This window comes from Prionailurus viverrinus, chromosome D2 (genome assembly GCF_022837055.1).
Source record: "Prionailurus viverrinus isolate Anna chromosome D2, UM_Priviv_1.0, whole genome shotgun sequence".
NCBI lineage: Eukaryota > Metazoa > Chordata > Mammalia > Carnivora > Felidae > Prionailurus > Prionailurus viverrinus.
In genome coordinates, this window is record NC_062571.1 from 41,848,414 (window position 1) to 41,874,017 (window position 25,604).

General features: G+C 39.4%; 1 protein-coding gene across 4 annotated transcripts in view; it reads left to right on the forward strand.

Annotated features, from left to right (window-relative positions):
* Positions 1 to 25,604, forward strand: part of NRG3 (neuregulin 3) — a 1,054,582-nt gene that overhangs the window by 451,646 nt on the left and 577,332 nt on the right. For all 4 annotated transcript variants that reach the window (XM_047825450.1, XM_047825452.1, XM_047825453.1 and 1 more), the window contains exon 2: positions 22,814 to 22,943. In XM_047825450.1, coding sequence (XP_047681406.1) covers positions 22,814 to 22,943 — 130 coding nt within the window. The remainder of the gene's footprint in view (positions 1 to 22,813; positions 22,944 to 25,604) is intronic.

Consider the following 25,604-nt stretch of genomic DNA (forward strand, 5'->3'; position numbering starts at 1 on the left):
ATTTAAAAAAATAAGGTAAACCTAAAGACAATTTAGTATATTATCTGATACATATTAATTAGTAAAGGCTGGTATTAAAGCTAGGCAGTAATGCTTGGAGTCATGAGTTCATTGGAAGGAAGACCTTAGACTGAGGGGAAACATCCAGCCTGTGTAGTATGGGAAATAAGCAAGAGCTGATCAGAATGCCAGATTATTAGGATCTTGGGCTCTTCGACTCAGCCCTGAAGCAAAATTCAGATAGGAATAGAATATGGGATTATAAGGCCAGTCCATGGCACAGCATCAGTAGTAAACAAATAGAAGCCATATAAGGGCCAGGTGCATGCACTTGACTTAGCACAGGCATGCTGTATGTCATTTCTGATTTGCCTATAGGAGAAGCTGCTTTAGCAGTAAGTGGGCTTGAGCCTTCAGTTTGAAGATACCTGGGGCTACAAGTAAGAAAATAAGAGAAAGGCAGGGATTAAAAATAATCTCCCCTTAAAAAAATTATCTATTGTCTTCATTAACACTCATTTCCTTAATTGTTGTAATGATCTTACAGACAGTGAAACCCTAAATACGTTAGCTTTGGAGTAGGCAGAGATATGAGTAAGTCATGGAGACTTAGGGACGATCATCTTTCTGGTCTCAAAGCAATTATGCCTAGTCTGTAACTGCAAACCAAACACAATGACCTCAAGTACCTTTCTTTGTGTTCACATGATGGCTGACATATACTAGATATGTTCTCTTATATAGGCTAACATATATAGCATGTGAATCATCATATGGTATGCTAGGGCTGCCATAACAAAATACCACAGACTGGGTGGCTTCGACAGCAGAAATTTATTTTCTCACAGTCCGGGAGGTTGGAAATCCAAGATTAAGGTGTTGGCAAGTTTGATTTCTCCAGGGGACTATCCTTGGCTTGAAGATGGCCACTTTGCTGTGTTCTCACATGGCCCATTCTCTACATGCATATATTTCCGATGTTTCTTCTTGTTATAAGGACACTAATCTTGTTGAAACAGAGACTCACTCTTATGACCTCATTTAATCTTAATTACCTCCTTAGAGGACGAATCTGCAAATACAGTTACATTGGGGATTACAGATTCAACCTGTAAACTTGGGGATGGGATACAATTCAATCCATAACATGATATAAGCTTCTTTCTCCTGAACAAAGATCCCATATCCGTTTTCATGGAAGTCAGTAGTCTGGCTTAAAAGTTCATAAAAATGACATTTGCTAGGATATAGGTCAGTATCTTCACTGGTATTTTAGACTAAGATCCTGTTTGGATATTTTTATCTTGTGTGTCCTCAAGGGGTAAGACCTTCAGCCAGACACTTCAGTAGCTAGACTCAGGAGTTAAATTCATGTTTTTTGGTTTTTTTCTTTTTCTTTTTTTTTTTTTTTACTGATTGGTTGGTTGGCCAACCTCTGTCCAATCTATGAATATAAAGAAAGATAATTCATAGACCACTGGTCCTGTGGTCTCTAGTCAAATCTGCAGATAGATTGAATGAGGGTTTCTCAATTTCTGTTTATCTCACCATAGCTATAGGGTTAGGGGCCTGTAACTAGCCTTGGGGTGATTTTAGGAAGCTATGCCATGTGTAACCATCAGTGATTTTCACATAGATCTTCAGAGTGCCTGGCACATCATCACTCAAAAAAATCATTTGAGTAAATGAAAGAACAGATGACACTATTCAAGTGCTGGTGCCAGAAGGGAATATGTGGGAGCAGAGTAGAAATTGATGAGCCAGGAGTTTAAAGTTTGAATGTATTTATCCTTGAAGATTGCTTTAGCACTGTGTATTTTTGGAATTCTATAGATTCCGCTGTTGGCACTTGTTTGTCATGCTTTTTTGTAACTAATCCATCTTAAGAAATGAAAGAAAGTTCACCCAGACTGAAAATTGGAGCCATTTCCCTTGCCCCAAAAAGTATAGTTGTATAAAGCCGAGTGGACGATAAAGCAACTGGACAGCTGAGGGCCGTGTGGTCCCAGAGACGGCTGTTCCAGGAGCCTGGAAGGAAATGTCAGCTCTTTCCATTTTTACTGAGGTATTTTTAGAGTGGCTTCTTTTCTACTTGGCTAGTGTCAGGGTGCTACTTCATTGAGGAACTGCATTTTACTGAAAAACAAGCTTTAAAAAAAAACAGAATTATTCCTCTAAGAGAAGAATTTATGTTAATCCTATATCCATCATGCTCTCTTATAAAAGTCTCACCTTTTCTGGGAGTATAGTTAATTCACATTTCTACTGTGTTTTTTTTTTCTTTCTTTTGTCTCAATCATCTAAAATAAAGGTAAGTGATTTGTTTAGAGTTTTTTTTTTTAAAAATGACTTGAAATTATATTTTAAGGGGCACATTATTAGTGGAATGGATTGAAAGGAAGACATTCTGAGTAGGAGTTAGAGTTTATGTCGTATATTTCAGGAGCAAAGACGAGGCCATTTTTATATCTTTTGTCAAATCAAGAGTGACTCTAAAGAATGAGACTAAGTTGATTGACCACATTGGAGAATCTGTTTTGTTCCTTCAGAGTAACCGTTCAGGTACATGACATTTTTGGCTCCAAAACCGAAGGTCTAATGTGCATTCACCTTGGCAATGTCACTTAGATCCCCTTCCAAATCTTTCCTTGCATGTTATTAGGTAAAACAGACTTCTGGAAGCCTAGATTGCTGGCCATGGACGCCTCACTATGGGTTAACCATTACAGGGAGCTGGAGACCGGAGCTCTTGGCTTCTGGCCCTGTGTGACCTGGCTGCTGCAGCTATGGATTGTGGCCCAGCCACAGGTGTTCATCCTGAACCACACCTAGTCTCTGGAGTATACCTGAAGTATGGATTCCTCAGTCACTGTTCATTCTCTTCCTCCCCCTTCCTGATGACATTTTTTATAGCTACAAAAAGTTTTGGCTATGGTTATTTTCTACTTATGGGATTGTTTCCTAAAAATTCATCTCTAGTGAGGAACACATTGTAGAAAAGTCCAGTTCTATTACCATTTTTTAAAGATAGTCCTTTCCTGGACTAACCCTATTTTATATTTTGCTTCACAAGAGAAAGTGGTCTCTGTGAAAGAAAAATCTGAAAATTATGAAGAAATTGAAAGAGAAGGGTCATTTACAATCACGTTTAGTTATACAACTCTTACTGTAAGTGTTGTTACTGTTTTGTTATATTTTTCAGTCATGTTTGCCATACTTACCTCAATTTTTTCATGGTCATGATTATATAAAATGTTTCCATTTTTATTTTTTTATTTTCCTAACAGTGTATTATAACCAAGTTTATAATTCAGTTAACAGATGCTTCATAACATCACGTTTTAATAACTGAATAGAATACCACTCTGTGACTACAGTGTAATTTATTTAACCATCCTATTATTGGAAATGTGCGTGGCTTTAATGTTCCCGCTCATATAGATAATATAACAATACATACTTTGGGACAAACCAGTTTTTCTATATTTAGGATAGTTTTCCCTAGGCAGATTCCATGTACAATTATTAGGGCAGAAATTAGATGTATGTTGAAGTTTTTTGATAAATAATGCTTTCATACTCTGTTGTCCTGTCCCTGGCACCAGATCCTTGACTGCGGTTGCACGTTTATCCTTCTGGTTTCCCAAGTAGTCAGTGTAAATATACACCAACTTCATATCTGAAGTACCACAATCTAATTGGGGTTCTTGGCATAATGTATATTTCTCTTAAAATGGCATTGTTGACAGCCATCAGCTGATGTGATTGAGGGAATGAATTTGTTGCCTTCTCCTTCATTTCACATCCTGGCCCTGGTCATGCAGTGGTTCAATCTGTGTTTTCTACAAAACAACATCCCAAGCTTGTCTCTCTTGTTTCCAGGCCTCTGTATTTACTGCACAGTAATCTCATTATCTGCAGTGATTAGACTTGTATAATAGAATCTTAATCAACTGTGTTCTTAGAGCTCTAAAACTGGGCCCATTTCTATTTATTGCTGTCCTAGGGATTCAGCTCTGCTCCAGTACAGACGTGGCAAGATCCCTCCTGCCACTGCCTGGGCCCAGGGATACCTGCTGGACTTGGTCAGTCTGTTCTTGCTTTGATCTCCAGCACCAACCCCTTTCAAGCCTCCCCTTCTCTCTTTTTTCTCTTGGCCTGGCACTCATGCAAGTCAAGGTGATTGTATAGGCTCCCCTAGCTTTTCATGAAAAAAGGAACCTGGCTGAATGCTATTTTTACCAGCTTCTGAATTGTGTGAAAGGCTTTGGTTCTCCGATACTTTCTAGACCACACAATTAACATTCCCCTATGGCTGTAGATCCATGGGTTTTCTTTTAACTCAGCATTTTCTAAACTATGCTACTGTGGAACTGAAATTTCAATGAGACCCAGGAACAAAGGTTTCCATGGTCAAATAAGCTGTGAAATGTGCTTCCTAAATTCCTCTCTTGAAGATCAGCACTCACATTACCATATCCAAAGGGTTAGAGACATCAGAAAGAAAGAAATGTTTTAACCTAATCATTCCCCACCGAAGACCTGGTTTTGTTTTTGTTTTCTTTTCGTATATTTTCTGGCATTACCCAGCAAAACTTTTCTTGAAAACCTTTTTGGGAGAGGCTCCCTTAAACCATTCAACCTATTTGTGGAGGTGGCTAAAAATAAATGTTCCCCACGACTGGAGCTGGAATGTGCACATGTTGCTGTTCTGCGCTATGAGAAGCCCTTAAACATTTGGACTGTATGATCCCCACAGAGGACTGACCGGCTGCACTGCAGAAGGCAGCAAGCTGGACATAGGGAGTGTGTATGAGCAAAAGCAGACAGAGACCTCGGCCTGTGACCTCTGTGCTGCTCTGCTGGCAGAGAGCCATGCGAGTACTTAAGGCAGAGAAGTGCATGACTTTCATGGGTAGTCATTTGCCTCCTGGTAGGAATGCTTGAGGTTTGATTTATCAGAACAATGTTCCTGTAAAGTTGTCTGTCACCCAAAGGGAATTGTAAGGATGCTTTAAGTGCCATAGAGGGATCATTGATTTCTTTGGAGCCATAGCGTTCATCCTTTCACAGCTGGGGAACTGCTTTGCTGCGAAATAGAATTTCAGTTGGATGCAGAATTAATCAGTTTTCACAGCTCTAATTTTTGACTAAGACACTGTGTCAGTGTGTTGGGTACATGCTGTGTTTGAGCCTGGAAGCCTACGCCTTGAATTTGTGTAGCATCGTGACACTGCCACCTGCCTATCGGATGTCGGTACCATGGGGAACAAGGGGACTGGGGAGCCAACAGTTTCTCTTTTGCCACTCTGTGTCTGCCTCTCAGCTTAAATCCAGGCATGATCTCTCACAGACATGTCTGGAAGGGACCTTCATAGCTCTCTAGTCCAATCCTTTACCCAGTGGAAGAGATCCCTTCAAAATGCCCGAGATTTGTGGCCAGCCCATCCTGTGCTTGCATACCTGCAATGATGGGACATCTACCACCTTACAAGGCAGCCCAGTGTTACATTTGGAATCACATCTAGGCTTTGTGGAAGTTTTCACATTACCTTATCTCTGTACTGGCATGAGATCAATATCACAGAGACAGTCACTTTTCTTATCTTTGATGGCTCTAATGTGATCAATTTGTGATATTTTGGTCTTGAATGCTTCGGAAGGCCATATATAGGGAGAAGCTGACTTTTGTGATCTAACACTTTCTGCCAAAATCCAGTCTCTTCGGGCAATTTTTAAATTAGAAAGATATGTATGTCTTCACAAGAATCAGAGTGAGGCAAACATAGGCATTTATATTTGGTGTAATATCTTCACCCTAACAACAAAATGTTTTTCTTCTTATATAGGCAATCATATTGAAAGGATCAACAATCATGTTCTTTAACATAACTTTTCATTTTTCAAAATCCTCCTTGCATAAGGGATATAGTCTGTTTACAAGGAAGCTTTTAGTTTTACAGTAAAGTCTGGTGGAAAGAACATATTCAGATATGTTTTTGATCAAAATATATTCCTGCCTTTGCTTCTATATTAAGGTAGGTGGTCTGTGGCAAGGGGATAGAAAAGATGAGTAAATCATGGCCCCTGCCCTCAAGGAGCTCATGATCTTCCCATTGGGAAGGCACGAATAACAAATACCCACAAAAATAGCTGGCACTCGAGACAGATGCATGTTATAATACAGATAGCAGCAGCATGCTGAGGAAGCAGAGAGGAAACCAAGGTTAATGCCAGGTAGAAGGATTGGAGAAAAGTGCACAACTGAACTGACTCTGAGTTGTATGTGGTGAAATGGATGGAATTTCAAAAGGCAGAACCTAATGGGAGAATACTGCAACATGGAGGCATTTCCTAGAACGTTTCAGTGCAGAAGAGAGAGACCTTTCCAAACTGTTCAGTTAACAGTATTCTCCAAGGACATTTTCTCTGGCATTGTGTGTGACCACTGTATCCAGAGTTAACGTTTGGGGGATTCATGTCTTTATTTTGTTGGTAGGATAGTTTTAAATAAATTTTTCATAGTGTAGCAATTTGAGTTTCTGGGATCTTCTCAACACCTAACCAGAATATGTATAGGTAGGCCTTCCTGGTTCATATTTGTACCCTGCATTGATTCTTAATTTGGGGTGGGGTCTCCGTCTTTTTCCTCTTTCCCTCTGTGGAATATGTCTTGACCCAGACAGGGAGGGAGAAGAGAAAAACAACAACAGGTTTTTGGATGGCTCCCTTCATTCTGCCTTGCTGAAGACACTAGAAGGGAAAAATTGAGGAATGATGGGCCCTTCAATCTGCAGAGTGTAGACAAGAGTTCCTGCATGGCCAGAAGTGTAGCTAAAGGTAGTGGTCTCTCAATATGGACATGCTCCATGAGCATTTACATTCATTCATTGTATCTTTCCCCAAGCTTGGAAGAAGTATATGCTGTGTATCAGGACTTGCCCTTTCAAAGTTTGCAGTCTAGTGAAGGAGAGAGAAACATGTAAACTAGCATTTATAAAGCGGTATGTATGATAAGGGCTGTGTCAAAGGCAATGTGGAATGCTTTGTTTTTGAGGGCAGATAAGCGAGACTGCAATATAATAGTTCAAGAAGATGTGCCTGGGCCAAGCAAGAATAGGGAGGGGTGAAGGGGGGAGGACTTCTTTTTATTAATTATGGGCATTCAGTGAGTGATTTTGTAAAGAAATTAGCACATTCATTTACCTCGATTAGGTTTACTTTGCAGTTAATTACACTGAATGACCTTGGGATAAGTGTTTGATTCACTCTTAATATGGGATGGACACCAATCACACTGATGCACAAGTGTGTTTTGCAGTGAAGATACAGAGGAGTCTGTGTTTGAGTAACGATAGCCATCCAGTCTCGCTAGATCCTGGAAGTTTTTCAGGCATCTAAAGGAATAATTTGCATTTCTTCTTAAATTCTCAATAAAAATTAATTCAAGCCTACTTTATATGAAAGTATACATTTTGAAAGGGCTCTACCAATAAATCCAACAAAAGGATGATATCACAGCCCTAAGGAAGAACCAACGTTTATTGAACACATGCTATGTGTTCTACTTGCATTAGTTTATTGAATACTCACAAACACTTAACTGATGAGTTTATGTTGGTTACCTGCTTACAATTTTATTATCCATGACCTCCCCTTCTAACTGAATTCCAGTTTTGCTATGACCATCAGTCTGCTCTACTCACCATATGGGCAGGTACTTTACTAAACCACTCAGAGGAATGCTAGGCCCCATGCTGGAGACTAAGAGTGGGCAGGCAGGTGATGCAATTTTATGCAACATTATGTCTAGATGTGATGCCTAAAATCATGGAAGGTACCTGTGATGAGGGAGCCTAGCATAAGGATAAAGCCAGTGATAGCTGAGCCAAATGACTCCTGGATCCCTGAGGATCCCATTAAGCTACTGAATTAGACAATGTAGGAACAACTTCTTATTAAGTGAGATAATGTTATTTTCCTTCTGCATGAAACCACTTTGAGTTGACTTTTTTTGTTTTTTGTTTTTTGGTATTCTCAGCCAAGAATCACACTAATTGACACAAGTAGATACTTTCATTATCCCTCTTTTACAGATAAGGAAACTGAGGAAACTTCAATAAGTTAAGTAACTTCTCCAAGATCATACAGCTAGTTTAGTATCAGAACTGGGATCAAAATCAAGTCTGTCTTACTCCAAAACCTAGTGCTGAGTTTTTGACTGTGCCTCTCTTGCATATGTATATTTATTTGAAATATATACCACCAAAGCACTTAATGTCAAGCATTTCTAATAGTTCAGATATATCAAATACATAATTTATAAGAAAGCCACCATCCCTAATCTTTTATATTAGGAGTTGACAACTTTCTCTGTAAAGGGTCAGTTGGTAAATATTTTAGAATTTGCAGGCCACGTGGTCTCTGTCACAGATACTTAACTAATTATACCTCAAGAGCAGCCATACAAATGAACTTAGCTATGTTCCTATACAACTTTATTTACAAAAACAGGTTGTAGCCAAGATTTGGCCCATGTGCCACTTTCCTGACCCCTGTTCTATATGAACTAAATCTGATTGTTAGTTAAGGCTCACCAGCTAGGATGGATGAAAGTGGATGTTACTAGGTTTGGACAAGAAAAAGTACAGCAGAAAGAAGAGAAGATATGGAGTACCAGTGTGGGAAGGACAGAGACGATCCCCCCTTTGCCAGATCTTAAGGTGTCGTCTGGGTGATTATGTATCTACTTTGCAGTACTGATTGGGAAACAACTCAAGCCAACATGGAGGGACAGTCTCTCTTGATCCACCACTATGGAAGCAAAATTTAGAGGGTTGCTAGCCTCTTATCTGTACTTTATTTGGAATCTCTGTTAAAAATTCCAAACTGTCTCAGCACTGCTTTCAAAAACCACTATTTTCCCTCGTACCTAAATTATTGAATGATCGACAAACACTTTAATACATAGCAGCTCTTTCTGCAAATGGAGAGATAAGGGTCAGAAATGAACAGATGATTATAGTTATTTGATTTCGGCTTTAATTGCTTTCCAACAGGCACAGAGAATGGACCAATTTTCTCAAAACAATATTTGTTCTGAAACAGAGGTTTGGGAGTAAAGTTTTGTCAATAATGCAAGGAGCTTTGGGGAAGTACACGATGGGTTTTTCTTCCCTTTTCTCTAATGGTTTGCAATGTGTGTTCCCTTTCTTTCAAAGACACAGCATAAAATCGACTGTGATTTTTATTTGCAGAATCTAAAATATTGAGCTATATCTGCCTCCTTTTACCTATGAATAAACTGGAAATTCAAAAGGGGGAATGTAAAAAACCAAGATTGAAGACAGGGAAGGAAAGTTTTCACTCCTCCCACCCTCTAGCAACCCCTGATTTACATTGTCTCCATGGATTTGCCTAATGTAGACATTTCATATGAATGGAATCGTATGATATATACCCTTATGTCTAGTTTCTTCCACTAAGCATAACACTTTCAAGGTTCATCCAGGCTGCAGCATATATCAGTACTTTACTATTGTTATTGGTGAATAATATCCCATTGTCTGGACATACCACATATTTTTATCTATACATCACTTGGTGCTTCCATGTTTGGTCCACAGATAATGCTTCTTAAAACATTCACATACAAGTATGAATATTTGTTTGGCATGAAAATTTGTTTTTGATTCTCTTAGGTCTTACATATAAGAGTGGAATTGCTGGTTCATCTGTTTAACATCTTGAGAAACTGCCAAACTGTTTTCCAAAGCCACTGCACCATTTTCCTTTCCTACCAGCAGGGCATGTGGTTTCCAGCTTCTTCACATTCTCCTTGCCAACAGTCATTATTGTCCATTCTGGTGGGGGATGAAGTGGTATTTCGCTATGGTTTTGATTTTTATTTCCATGATGACTAATGATGTTGAACATTCTTTCATATATATATATATATATATATATATATATATATATATATTATTTGGAGAAGTTCTTAATCAAATGGAGAGTTTTAAAGAAGAAAATACATGAGATAAAATTAATATTTACCAGTAGTCAATAATGCATTGCATGCATTGGGCACTTTCAACTCTTATGAAAATGAATAATAAATAATATTATAATCATATTTTATAGATAAAATTTAGAAAAATTAAGGACTTGCTGAAAAGCAGGTGGACATGGTTGAGCCACAAGAGTCAAACAAGATTGATCGATCTTTCCTTTGTTCCATGAGTATTCTAACAATCCAGCTCTTGTCTATATTGCCTCAGATTGGTAAGACAGCGATGAATGAATGAAACATGTTTCCCTATCTTCTCTGGCAAAAGACAAAAACATAAACAACACCTTCTGAAAAATAATGCAGAAAAGTCTCAATTGTTTTCCCTAGATCCAAGTGATAGTAGAGTTGTAGGGTGTGCACTTATAACAACATCATTATTTTTTTTTTTTGGTAATTGGTGGAGCCATTTCACTCTTTACTCATCCAGTTTCTTTAGTAGCAAATGGGAAATCTACAAGCTGCCCTGAGAGGAACATCTTTATATTTGAAATTCTGTAACCCTATCCAGTCTCCAAACAAGCACTAAGAAGACCACAAATTCTGGCTGTTATGAGTACGTTTGCCACCCTTCCCCTGCCCAGCACTTAGAAGAGTGGATTGGGCACCTGACAGTGACACATACCTAGTAGTTCCTGGGAGACTGTCACATGCCTTATGATCTCAGAGCTGAGTTCCTCAGTTCTACCCCAGGAACTAGTACAGTACCCAAGGGTCTTATAGTATACGTTCAATGATAGATTGTTAAATTGATAAGTGATTTTAATTGACATTATGCAGAGACATTGCAGAATTGGATATTGGGGGATGCTTAAATAAATAGATGTTGACTCAATTAGTAGAAGGTAAAGAAGGGAAAAAAGTGTTTCATGCCCAACTCTTGACAAGATCCACTACAGAGCAATGTTCCTTTTTCTCATTTAGGCTTCAGGAAACCCTACGAATTAAATGTTTTTATGTGTTCAGTCTACCAGTGTTCAAAATGCCAATAAGCAGCAAAATTGGAATGCAAAGCTCCATTTGCGATCATACATTAAAGCATTGGGTTGGATACTTAAGCCTAGGTGGACTAGTTCCCGCATCCCAAGGCAAAAAGCACTGAGTTCCAATATGGTACAAAGAAACAAGGCTTTCCCCCTTGTGCTTGGTATGTACTACATCTAGTTGTGAAGAAGGTGAGTGGGGGAACTGAAGAGGAGACTTTTTAAAGCAGTACAATGAATGATGTGTAGGAGATTTAGGGAAAATGCCTATTCCCTAAATGGGTTGCTAAAATGATAAATGACACTGTGACTGAATGAATTTTAGTTTGTCCGTTGTGAACAGGTGTGTCATTTTAAGGGATAACACTGCATTATTGATTTCCTATATCTATTTAGTCAGCACTTCTCTTTACCCACCCCACCCACCTTTTTTAAGTGTGGATATGTTGAAGTTCATGTGTCTTACACTTCCAGGGGCTCTTTTCACTTTTAGCGTGTTTCTGCTGTCCCTTCCTGTCTTCTTGGTCCTGATCCATTGGCCGCGTGTTTGAATTTCCTCTCCTTCTTGTGCAGTCTTCTCTTTGCCATGCTTTCTAGGAATTTGTATCTGTTCCACCTCACTTAACATTTCTTTATCTTCTCTTGTGCATGTAGCACTCTGCTAGCTAGCGTGGGGGCTGCAGATACAAGACAGCTTGAAGACATAGTCCTTGTACTTGAAGAACCATGAGTTCGTTTTTCCCAGTCCTTTAATACAATTTTCATAATTTCTGCAGTCAGCCAGCATGAGTACCCACTAAAGTCTTTGACATTTTCTTTGAGAGGTTTCTCTTAATTGACTTTTCTTCACACCCAGAGTTATAGACAAAAGAACCAAAGGATGATGGAGGTGGTGGCTGGAGTAGGGGTCAGGATTGAAGGCATTCTGCTAGGTAAAATAAGTCAGAAATACAGGAACTCTACAGTCTCACCTAAATGTGGAATATAAAGAGCCAAACTCATTAAAACAGAGTAGAAGGGTGGTTATAATCTCAGTCTCTCCAAGGATCTGAAAGCAGCAGTAAGGTGGGTCTAGTTCCCACCTCAGCTCACTGCCCAAGTCCTTCTTATGTAGAAATGACTGGAGTACTAAGCCACTGTTGACAGAGCTGCTCTCTCTTTGAACTCTGTTCAAACAATTGAGCTGGTGAGCAAATACATAAGCTGGGGTTCAGACCCAGGCCCGCAATGCCCATATGGCTGCAATGCCCGTGACTTTATCATGACCCATATAGAGAAAGAAGTGCTTGAATTTCTGAACATGAAAATAAAGGCCCTCACCAAGAGCCAGAAATAGTAAGGGGAAAAAATAAGATTTTAAATAAGTGAAGTGGATGATGTTCATTTTTATGAAGAAATTTGGAAAATCGTGTCAATGTTTAGATATTATTTCAAAGCCATAATGGCATGTAAAATAAATTTGAAAGAGGCCGTAATAGAAATTCCCAGCGTCAAGTACTGTCTTTGTTTTAGTTTTTGTACCCACCTACCTTCTCCCAGTGCCTGCCTCACTCAGTGTTTCATTGTGTGCTCAGATCGACGTGTGAGAAGATGAATGGATTACTGAAAAATAACGCTTCCTGATTGCTCTTACACTCACTCATAATAGAGTAACTAATGGAATTTGGTAAGGAGAGGCTTGAATATGCACACCTTTAGAGAGTCCAAGACTTAGAGCAGGTGGAACGCAGAATGCTGAAGAATGTGCATCTCTGGGTGTCATTCTTGCCTTTCCATTTTCTAGCTGTGAAATCCTAAGAATATTATTACATGGTCCCTCTCTGTGTTTCAGCTCTTCTGCAAAATGAATATAATACTTATATCTGAACGATAGATTTATTCAAGCATCATAATCACATGTTGACTTCTAAGGTTGCTGTTTACCCTAAGATTGTCTAGTTTCAGTTGTTACAGCTAGGATAGCTAAAGACAGATTTCCACAGTGAGAAGGTCTGATATACAGCAGTGTGCTTTGTTAATTGTATCAACTGTTAAAGTGTTGCAGTTGTTTTATTCTAGTTGGTAAATAACCACTGCTCACAGCCCCCTGCATGAAGTCACTCCATGACATCCAAGATGCCCTGCACCAGGGTTTCTGAACTTCCTCGGTATTAATACAGAAGCCAAGGAATTAAGATCAGCCTTGTAGCCACCCTACTCCTCACCTTCCATGTGAATCAGCAAATACTGGCAATTCTACTTCATAAATCTCTCTCGAATCTACCACTTCTTCCCCTCATATCTCACCTGGATTATGCCTTAAAGGCCTGCCCGTAAATGCTACCCTCCAAATGAATTATCCGCATTATAACCAGACAGGAGACGAAGACTGTATGATGGTCCCCTTTTAGTCTCTTTCCCTGCTTTTGCAAGAGGACTAAAGGAGAGCTTGTCACTGACACAGAAGCAATTGTCACTTACTTAACGTTGTTAGAAGAGGGAGGTAGGTATACTTGGATGTTTCATGCAAAGTGGCCTTATCATCTGTCTGGTGCCAAACAGAGTCACAGAGTACTTGGTGGACTATCGTGTGCTCATATGGAGACATCACAGTCTGGCTGCCAGAGGGATCATTTCCCATTTTGTCAGACGTTCCCTTACTTACACATGAGCAGTAAGTAGCATTAGAAATTACAAATAGCATTATAACTGCATTATAAATTCCAATACCATCAGCCAAGGAAAGAACATGACCCTTTGTGGGTGATTGGCCAATCTTGATTTCCAAAACAAAAAAGAGTGCTGAGATTGTTTGGGCGAGGCCTTTCAAGCTTCTCTGCTTGAGAAGCATAGAGACCTCTGCTAACAGATTTCAGGTCTCTGCCTATCTTCTAAGTCAGGTGCATCAGGGAATTTTAATGAGATGCCATTTTAGACCTAAGTCACTCAGCTCTCCTTTCCACATTATGTTCCCTAAGTGACCTTATACTGGGATTTGATTTCCTATGCCTTTCAAGATGGGACTGTGTCCATGCTGGGAACAATGTCCCAATGTCTGCAACTCTTTATTTCCTGGATGCACCTTGCAACAGCCTCCCATCCGGTCTCCCTGAATTCCACCGAGAGGCTTCTGTAAGTCAACAGGTGACACACACAGCTTGATAGCACACCAGAGCTGTCTAAAACTCCCCTTGTGTTCTCATTATACAAAATTACAGGGCACTTTCTTAGTTGTTTCCCCACACATGCCAAACACAGAAGGCCCCCTGGGACATCCCTGTCTTGTCTCCCTCTCATATTCCTTGGGCTCCAATTACACTGGACAAAAGCAGGTCCCTCTAGGACTCTGTGACTTGATATATGCTGTTCCTTTGACGTATCCATGCCAACAGGTGCCCACAGACGAATCGTTTATAGTTGTTTTAGGCCTATGTGAGATGTGAGCTCCTCCTACTGAAGTCTTCCCCAAATCCTCAAGTTAGAAGTAGCTGTCGGCATTCAGTACGTCTTCATTTCTGCCTCTAAGAGCTTTCTGATCACTCAGAATCACAATGTAACTGTTTACATGCCTGCTCCCCACCCTTTTCCTAAACTCGATTTTGAATTCCTAGGGACCTGGCAAGGCCATCTCTATATTCCTAGAATTTATCTCAGGGCTTGACACGTAGCAGATGCTTAATGCGTGCTTTCTGAGTGTTATAATAGTTATAACAATAATGGCTATACCAACATCACTGCACATGCATATCTTTAGCCTGATAAGGTAAACACCACCTTGTAGCTCCATACCTGTAATAATGTGTTTAGAGATAGATGATAAAAGAAAAAAAAACGTATCTATACTTATGGAAATGGACCTGAGGTTCACTGCTGAAGAGCAGAGTACTTTTTTTTTATGTTCATATGAACATGTTCAAGTTCGTATGTTCAAGTGAAAAGTAAATAGATACCTTTAGTAAACATTTATATTTTGTTTACTCAAGAACTTTCTCCCAGATTCAAATCCCTTACCTGTCAAATGTTCACAGAGATGATATTCAAAATATTTAATACACAGTATGGAAATGATGGGACTAATCAGAATAAATCTACCCATAGCTGGAGCAGAGTCAGTGGGATCAATGGTATGACTAGTTGAGTCTGAGAACCAGTTTGTGGAGGAAGAATAAGTTTGGGGAGAAAGAGCAAGACTTGGGCCTTCTACAAGTTTATTTTTAGTTGCCTTTGAGATATCCATCAGGAAGAAAAAGGTAGGCAGGTTGAGTTCAGAAAAACCAGTGGACTAGAGGGATGACTTTGAGAGTTATTGACATGTAAGTGATATCAGACAGGATCACCCAAAGTGGCTGGATCTCAGAGAATTACCCGGAAAGCTGGTTAACAGAGCACCCCACCACACACTTCCAGTTTCTGATGCAGTAAGTTTTGGATGGGACTCATAAATTATTACTAATACATTCCCAGATAATGCTGATGCTGCTGGTCATGGGACCACTCCTGAAGTAGCACTCACCGGGGAATATGTAAAAATGGGGGGGGGGAGGGGAAAAAAAGGTTTGTAGGAAGCAGTATAGTGGAACAGGTCAGGCTGCATTGGTTTGAGTCCAGAAGCTACCAGATAAGAGCCATGTGACCTTGGGCCAATGATATAACTCTCTAAGACTTAATTTCTACATTTGTAAAACAAAGTAAATAATAGCATATATTCATAATGTTTTTTCCTAAAGTTTATTTATTTATTGAGAGAGAGAACATGCGTGCATGAGCAGGGGAGGGGCAGAGAGAGGGAGAAGAGAGAGGATAGGATCCCAAGCAGGCTCCATGCTGTCAGCACAGAGCCAGATGTAGGGTTCGATCCCACCAACTGTGAGATCCATGACTTGAGCCGAAATCAAGAGTAGGAGGCTTAAACACTGAGCCACCCAGGTGTCCCTATAGTGCTATTTAAAGCCCCCCCCCCAAAAAAAAAATAGCTAATGGAAAATGCTTAGCACAGTGCTGAATATATGTTTGGAATTATTTGAAGACTAGTTCTTAAGCCATCTGGCTTTTAAGTTACAGGAGACAGGTGGCAAAGACTAAAAAGCAAGAGGAACTTCAACATTTTGTGGTAACATGGAAGCAGTGAAAGAGGTGGGAGTGGTTAAGAGTGTTAGGTACTTCTGAGAGTTCAGAGAAGATGAGAAAAAATATGTAAACATCCATTGGATTTAGAGGTAGCTGGTGATATAGACAAACCATTTCAGTGGAGTGACATGTGGGGCAGAGATGGTGCCTATGAAGCTTACAGCATAGTGCCTATCAGAAGCCCAAGGACTTGTGACAAGACAAGGGCCTTAGTGACAGAAGCTGCTATTACAACTATTATAGCTGAAAGCGGTTTGTATAGGCATGTGTATGCATGCAGGTAGAAGGAAATATATTCAGCTGTAGGATAAACTGTGAATTCCCAAATAAATGGAATCCCATTGAACAAGCTATGTCTCATGCAGGCTTATTTAGGCTGGTGCAGTTTTTAGAAGCAAGATTTCAAACAGTAAGGTGGCAGGTATGTAATGCAAATTTAATAAGGGTCCTTTCTACATTTGCTATGGGAGTTGATGGCTCTAGGATGCATCAATAACTGTCAGTCCTCACGGCAGCCCCATGACTCCATTGAACTTTCAGATTCCTTGCCCCACACTCTCCATTTCTCCCATGCCAGCAAAATGAACAATGTCTGGTCTCTGGCAGCAGGAAGAAAGCTATCTTTGCCTCTTGCCAGTTGAGGAATGGTTTGTTTCCCTTTCAGACACTACTGCATTCTTACAATTTTCCTTGACCATTAAATATTTTATAATTTTTTTTTAATGTTGATTTATTTTTGAGAGAGACAGAGCATGAGCAGGGAAGGGGCAGAGAGAGATGGAGACACAGAATCCAAAGCAGGTTCCAGGCTCTGAGCTGTCAGCACAGAGCCCGTTGTGGGGCTCGAACCCTTATGACATGCCCGATAAGTGGCAGATTTCAACCGGAAATGGTAATGTATGACTGTAGGTTTCATTTACAGCGTTCCCATGGAAGACTCTGCTGGGTCCATGACCATATTATGTGGATTCTAGCCTGGAAAGGTATTTTGCTACTCCTAAAAGCTTTTGGATTGCATCTTAACTTTTCTTTGAAAATTCTCATGAACTCAGTGGGGAAGGCAAAAACCGCTGGGTGACTGCGACATTTGCAAGCCAGGAATGTGCAGAATGTGTGTAGGGTTTATGCTGTATGTCATCATTTCCCTTCCCTGGGTGTTTTTGTTCTTCATATCTAGAATTCCTTTTCCTGTGCCGATTAAATCATGCCCATTCAAGACCCAGCTCCAATGCCAACCCTTTGGGAAGCCTTTAGAGATAACTATAGCTTGAATTTGGCTCTCCCTTTATTTTGATTATCTACTGCAATTATTATCTGTAATAGTCTATTTAGCACTCTTATTCCTGCAACAAAATCTGTGTTCCCACAGTGTGCAGTGTTGTGCTGGCAACAAAGAAAGCCTCAATAAATAATATTCAGGTTCAACTTACTACTTAAGGGGGAAAATCATTGTTTTATTTCATTAAAAAATTAACTTTCATTGCAAAATCTGCAGGGATTTCAGTTTCCCAGCCTTACATTTTCTTCCCATTTTTCCTTTAATGAATTAACCACCACTCCTTCCCACTGTGCGTTTAATTACTGTACTGATTGCTTACTATGTATGCTACATGGTGTGGAAAGAATACAAAACTTAAAAGCAAAGCACTCTCCCTGACCTCCCTGGGGATAGAGACCAAAACCCATAAAAATGTAAGAAAATACATTAAACTACATATAACAAGTGCCAGATGAGTGGTCTGGACAATTATACAGCTCCTGCAGTCCCAAGGGAATGGACACTAGTTCCTCATGCCAGCACCTACACTTTCCTGGCCTGAGACCTTGAGCTTTGGTCATGGTGCTTGGAAGGCCCATCCTTAGCACCATCTCTGTTCATCGTAAGCTTGGATTCCTTTGTCCTCTCTTTCAGACTATCTTCACTAATTTTTTTTTTCTCCTCCCATCTCCTCTTCCTATGGAGTGGATTTTTTCCCCCTTTTCTCATCAGTTTCTATACACTTTATCTACATTGCTTTTGGGGCTCTTCTTGAGTCCTAACTTCTAAACATTTATTCATATGGTGTTTTTCTTTTATGGAAAGCATGTACACTTTTCCACACAGAACGTTCAGAAAAATGCTCATGTATGAAAAGATCATTCTCCTATAGGTTCATTGGGTTCATCTCTGTGTCAAGCCATCTGTAAGACTTTGGATCAGAGATGTGAAGACCTGCTCTGTCCCCTCAGGACCTCATGGCCTGGTCAGTTGGGAGATTCACGGGCTAATGCAGTGGAGAGAATGTCTGAGAAGGAGGTACACTGCAGTAAGAGAGAGCCTTGAAACACAAATGGGAATTCATGGGGATAGTAGGCCCCTCCCATCTTAGTTTACTTACCTGGACCTTTGTCCATATGATTTTTGAAGACAGTCTAATGCTCTATAATAGATGTATTTATCAGGTTACCTTCCTAGAAACAGAAGAATGCCCTTTGAATTTTAATTTTTTTTAATGTTTACTTACTTTTGAGATACAGAGAGAGACAGAGCATGAGCAGGGGAGGGGCAGAGAGAGGAGACACAGAATCTGAAGCAGACTCCAGGCTCTGAGCTGTCAGCACAGAGCCCGACACAGGACTCGAACTCAAAGACTGTGAGATCATGACCTAAGCCGAAGTCGGATGCTTAACTGACTGAGTCACCCAGACGCCCCTGAATTTTAAATACATGACAAAATAGTACCATATACTATACCCAGCTTAGTGTACTAGACCATTTTAAATATATAAACAGGTTCCAAAAGTGTTGGGTAAGTTTATAGATGAGAGTTCTATACCTGATTGTTAAGGTGTCCCAAGATTATTTAGGGCCATGAGAGTTTGGAGTTAGATCATATCCATTATGTCATTCTCCTAAATGTCCCATGTTTCCTCTTCAGAACAAAATACTCATCTGGGTATATTAAAGCACACTGTATCACCTTAGGGCACAGAAAGAAAATAAACTAGTACACTCATTTTATTTTTATGTTGTTTGCATTTGTGTTCTATTTTTTAAAAAAAATTTTAATGTTTATTGTTTTTTAGAGAGACAGAGAGAGAGAGAGAGAGAGAGAGAGAGAGAGAGAAAGAGAGAGCATGAATGGGGGAGGGGCAGAGAGAGAGGGAGACACAGAATCTGAAGCAGGCTCTAGGCTCTGAGCTGTCAGCATAGAGCCCAACACAGGGTTTGAACTCTCAAATGGTGAGATCATGACCTGAGCCAAAGTCAGACTCTTAACCAACTAAGCCACCCAGACACCTCCATTTATGTTCTATTTTAGATGTTTGTAATATATTTTATATGTAAAACAATTAACCAAATATGTACATACAAGCACTTATAGGCAGATATATAAATATTGGAGAGTGTCATCCAAAATTATTATTGTGTCTTTGTTGAGCTGTGTTTGGTTATGAGTGATAGAAAGCCTAATAGTGATTAGACACTGTTTACTTATTTACTTTATTTACTACTTTATATAAGTGTGTAGGTGGTCTTAGAGTTAGTGTAACAGCCTAGTGATTCCATTAAGAATTTTTTTTTATGTTTCCATTGACATATTTGGCATGATGCCTTCAAAGTGTAAAATTTTTACCTCATGGTGAGTTTTATTTACTTTGCCCAATGCCTATGTGATTTTAGGTGAGTAGTGATGTATGAATACTGTATAGTGGAATGTTTATGTAAATTCTAAGGTTTCAAATTTATTGATGATTGCAGTTTACTGGTAGAAAGATCAAGTCTAGCATTCTGTTATTTCTTATTATATTAAGATATTAAAAATATTTAACAGTGGTGTTTTATTGAATCCAGTCATTGTAAAGGTATAAGTATGTGTAGTTATGTTAATTTTTGGATTCTCTAAGCTATGGAAACAAAAGACCTGAGTACATCTTAAATCTGACATCTCTGCTCTCCCACCTTGGGCTTTGCAGAGGTGTTTCCTTGGGTCTCTGATCCTCTGTAATGTGCTGATAGATGATAACGTGATGGGGATGGCAGTTGGTAGAATGGGGAGGTAACCACTGGAGACAGCAGTTGTCAGATGGAAACTAATTGATTGTAATTGCTTTGCCATTGTATTGCTCTTGGAGTCTGTAGCTTGTTAAAACCACTGATTATAAAATAAGGACCTCACTTTTTATGCTGTAGGTTATGTTAATGAAAAGCTGTTCTTAGAAGAATGATCAGTGAATATCAATAAATGGATAATAAGAAATTAAAGGAAAACTTAACTAACTGGTCATGAGTTAATATACTTCAGCAGGCAGAGTAGCAATCAACTGTGTGGTGTTCCATAGTGAATATTTTGTTCAGAGCTCTTGAATTTTAAATATTTTCCATAGAAAGAGAGATTGATTCTGTGTAACTATTTATTGCATACTGTCTTGAATAACAGATCTTCTCTGTAGAGGAGATCTCCTGGAAAAGGGAAAATGTGTCTGTTTTGCAGAGCCTTTATTTCGTGCCAAGGAATTAACAGACAGATATTTGAAGTGGAAAAATCAATTCCTGTTGTACCACCAAAAAAGGATATTAGAAGTGGGATTTTCAATGCTTACAGTATATGAGCAGTATATGAGTGAGGATTTATGTGAGTCTGAGGGCAATGTTTGTTTTTCCAATATTCCTCAATATTGAAGTAGGTATACTAAAATGGTAACATTGATGTGAAATTATATCTAACTGTTGTAAGATATGCACTAACTTTTATATGATTGTAATGTCTTTAATGATATATCTTTTACTGATGGCATTTGAACTGTTAGTAGTGTTCCAATGATCAGATTTATTGAAGATATTTTGAGCACTAATTGTGATTCATGGCTCAACCTCTGACCTTAAAAAACTCACAGACTAAAGGAACAGATAAACGTTTGAACACATGGCTCCTTGCAGCATTGAATGTTGAATGCAGTGATGTGAGTGATAAAAGGTGCTAGGGAGACAAAATGGGAGAATGAGGTAAGCTCTGAAGTATTTTGGATGTCTTCCAGCAAAGAAAAAGATGGTCCAGGAAGAAAGAACAATGTGACAACTCCTGGTGTTTGGGGAAATAGAAACATAATTGGAAATTAAGTTGTGTCTTAAGGTACAGGAAGATGACACTAGAGGGCAAAATTCCACGTGGCCTATATCTTTCCCTGAGGAATTTGGAGTTATTATGGGAATTGGACCCACTGAGGATTTTTAGATGTGTGAAGGACATGAGCAGATTTCCTTTGAGGACAATCACTTTCTCCTCAGTTTGGATAATAACAGGAAGAGGCTCATAGTGAGTTCCAGTAACTAAATTGGTACAATAACCCATGCTATTGAGCATTATTATTAATCTAGGTCTATGAAAAGGAAACTAAAGGAGCTTAAATGCAGAATCATTTCTTCATCTTTGACTTTTTAAATATATTTTTTCTCGAATCGGTAGGATTGGTGCTAATACATTAGTTGCTTAGAAGTCTGAAATTAGAAAGTCTCTACATGTGATAACAGAGTCTGTGTCCAGTAGGTAGCACATACTTATGGCTAGTTTCATATTTGGAAAGAGGATGTAGACATACAGCTTAACTTAAAACTGTAAGTGATTACGATTTTAAAAATCAATGTTTACAACAACGCTTAAAAAATGACAATAATTTGGTCCTGTTAGATATATACCAGAAACATTCTTCACATTTGAGGTCCTGTTTAAGAATTTGGAACATTGGGGCGCCTGGGTGGCACAGTCGGTTAAGCGTCCGACTTCAGCCAGGTCACGATCTCACGGTCTGTGAGTTCGAGCCCCGCGTCAGGCTCTGGGCTGATGGCTCAGAGCCTGGAGCCTGTTTCCGATTCTGTGTCTCCCTCTCTCTCTGCCCCTCCCCCGTTCATGCTCTGTCTCTCTCTGTCCCAAAAATAAATAAACATTGAAAAAAAAATTAAAAAAAAAAGAATTTGGAACATTTGCATTTTAATCACATAAGAAAAGGAGAATGTGAAAGAATAATTGGTTCAGCCATTAGCCAATTAGACCTGTAACTAAAAACAAAGCAACTCCAAGAAACTGACGTTGGTTTCCACAGAACAGTCACAATATGCACGGATCAGATGTTTCCTGGCATTTGGCAACAATAAGAGGAAGGAGATGCTTCCATACCACTTGTTTCCATACAACTGAAATTTATGGAAGTGGATTTGAGGTGTTTGTGGAATCATTCACCATGTACTATTAGCGTGTCCTCAGATGGGGCTTCTACAGTGATTCCAATTGTTAAAGTCTAGTGGAGAAATAAGATAACTGAATATAGGGCTTGTCTTAGGGCTGGTGTTTTGGAGGCTGGGAATCAAGGCGCCTGCAGATTCAGTATCTGGTGGGGACTCTCGTGGTCTGTAGAGCCCTGCCTTCTCACTGCATCTTCACATGACTGGAATGGGTGCTGGAGTTTTCTCGGGCCCCTTTTATAACGGCACTAATCCCATTCATGACCCAGTCACCTCCTACAGGCCCACCTCCTGATACCATCTTATTGTGACTAGGTTTCAAAATGTGGATTTGGGGAGATGCACAACATTCAGTCATAAAGTGGTCCTGTCCTGTTGCATTTCTTCAGTCCCAGAATGCACTGCTGACGCAGGTTCTTTGTGTGCTTCCCTTGACAGATACAACGACATATTCCACTGAGCGTTCTGAGCACTTCAAACCCTGCCGAGACAAGGACCTCGCATACTGTCTCAATGATGGCGAGTGCTTTGTGATCGAAACCCTGACGGGATCCCATAAACATTGTCGGTAAGCCATTCGCAGCTGGCGCTGGGGCAGGCCCTCAGAGAGGGCAGAGCTCTGCGACTGTACATGTCATTCAATGGCAGAATCAGGAGTCTTCATATGAGAAGGGACAAAGCCGGTAGCTTTAGTATTTGAGGAAGGTGAAACTGAATTCAAGTAGACAAGATTTGAGTTTTACTTGACTAAAGAAAGGAGGGTTTACTTTTATGTCTTCTAATTTAATAGAACTAATGATGTACTTGCTTTAGAAGCCTGCATTTTTGGTGCAGGATTTAAGTATGTTGGCTTGTTCTCAGAAATAATCCCTTCCTGCAAAACTACAGACTGTAGCCCAACAGAGCAAACTGCTCATCTAAGACCTAGCATCTCAGTGTTGACTGTGAACTAAGGGCCAGACTGTAATTGTGTCCAGAGAAAACTGTATCTCATCTTGATTCTGCCCTTGTTTGTTAATTTCATTATTTTTTTAACACCTCTCATGATGAAGCATTCTCCAGCCAGATGTTGTAAATGAAATCATAGTCCTGTTATAGTCTAGGTAGAGAGCTACTTAGGGAAAATTCCCAATAGAGATCAGGAGATGTTTAGTTGGTTTTTAGAAACTTAAGGTTATATAAATGCTAAAAATAAAAACAAATGGAGATAAATAGTGCAGTAGTAGGTACTGCAGCTTTAAGGTTCCATAGAAGAATCAAATTAGCATCCAAAACATATTTCCCACTGAGCTTTTATTTCTAGCACTACCCTGGTAATTTGTTTTTCATTGCAATTGTATATGCTTCAGTGATCATATGTACCCACACCCCTTTCCTTCTCTTTATTTACTCTTCTCATATGACACAGTTATTAAATTAATTATTCTGAATCATGAAGCATGGAAAATTATGACTTTTTTCTCGACATATTGCTATTATAAAACTTTATTCCATGTAGTTTTATTAAGGTGGCACAGAGAAATGCGTCTGGTAGTTAGGAACTTAGAACGTGTTGGCAAATCATGCCTGGATCTAAGAGCCAGCTGCGGTCCATGAAGAAGATGAGTTGTCATGGTGGGCACACAGGTTTGGAAGAAGTGATAAATGACAGTGGCAGATCTCTGTGAGAGTAACCATGTATTCTGTCAGGATAAACAGAACTGTGACCTTTCCTCGCCCTTGACAGTATGGCTTCCTTGTGACTCGGAGGCACCATTACATTTATGCCATTTACAAAATTTACACCCCATTTCTGTCCTCTGTGAAATTGGGTTGGGGATGAAGGGGCGTGGGAGTGTTCCTTCCGACATCTCTCTTCTTTGGTTATATTTATTAGGTCAGCGTAGACAGATGGAAATCACACAAGGGACTTTAAAACCTTAAGGGAGATGCCAAGAGTGGTCTATCCATTCAAAGCATGAATTGTATCCAAGCTCTTATAGCTCCTCAACCATATGTTAAAGGGATCATCATGTGGAAGTGGAAAATGAAATCAATTGAGTTCCTAATTGATTGATGGAGGGGTTAATCAGATGTTTCACCTAAAGCGGTGACTTTCCAGATGGTGTTTTAGGATCAGATCAGGCCCCACACAGTATGCAGGTGAGTGGGATCATCTTTTCCAAAACTGAGAATCTTGAAAATAACAAGATAATTCTTACTCTTTTTCAACATACAGCCTCAGTCTACTCTGTATTAGTTCATGGTGTATCAGTTTACTAGAGCCGCTGGAACAAAGTACCACAGATTGAGTGGTTTAAACAAAAGAAATACATTTTCTTACAGGTCTGGAAGCTAGAAATCTGAAATCTAGGTGTTGCCAGAGTTGTTTCCTTCAGAGAGCCTTGATGGAAGTGTACCCTCTAAGGTCTCTCTTCTTGGCTTATAGATGACCATCTTCCCCTTGTGTCTTCTCATTTTCTTCCCTCTGTATATGTCTGTATCCAAATTTCCTCTTCTTATAAGGATACCAGTCATATTGGATTAAGATCCACTCTAATGACCCTATTTTAACTTACTTACCTCTATGGAGACCCTCTCTCTAAAGACTCACATTCTGAGGTACTGGGGGTTACAACTTCAACATATTAATTCCTTGGGAGACAGATCCAGTCTATGATATTGGATCTCATGTCTGGAAAAGAAATTTTTTGCTTTTGTGCATATATGCATGTCTAAATCTTTTGCATACACAAGCAGAGATATATCGGTGATTTAGCTGGAACGATGTACATGTATAATAATTTTGATCTTCTGTCTTCATATTTCTTGCATATTTCAGCACAGACAACCTGTTATTTAACATAAAGTCACAACATAGCTAATCATGACAAAAGACCAGCCTACGACAGAATTGGAACTCGAATAGGTTAATAGATGCCTATAAATCTCTTACTAGAGTGTATGAATAAATCACACATCGCATGTGCCTGCTATTCATCTCCTGGGCTTTGCTGTGAATAAAAAGCTTACATTTGTTCCTGCATCAGCCACTTCTAAGAATTCCCATGTAGTTATTAATAATGTGCTATTTTGTACAGCACTCTATTTAAGTAGTATGTTTCATTCATTCTTCTTCTGCCTTCGACAAATGTTTATTGAGCACCTCCTATCACCAAGACATTGTTGAATAAATACATACAGAAATGAACTTAGGAATTAAGTGGTGCTGTACTTTGTAATGCATTTG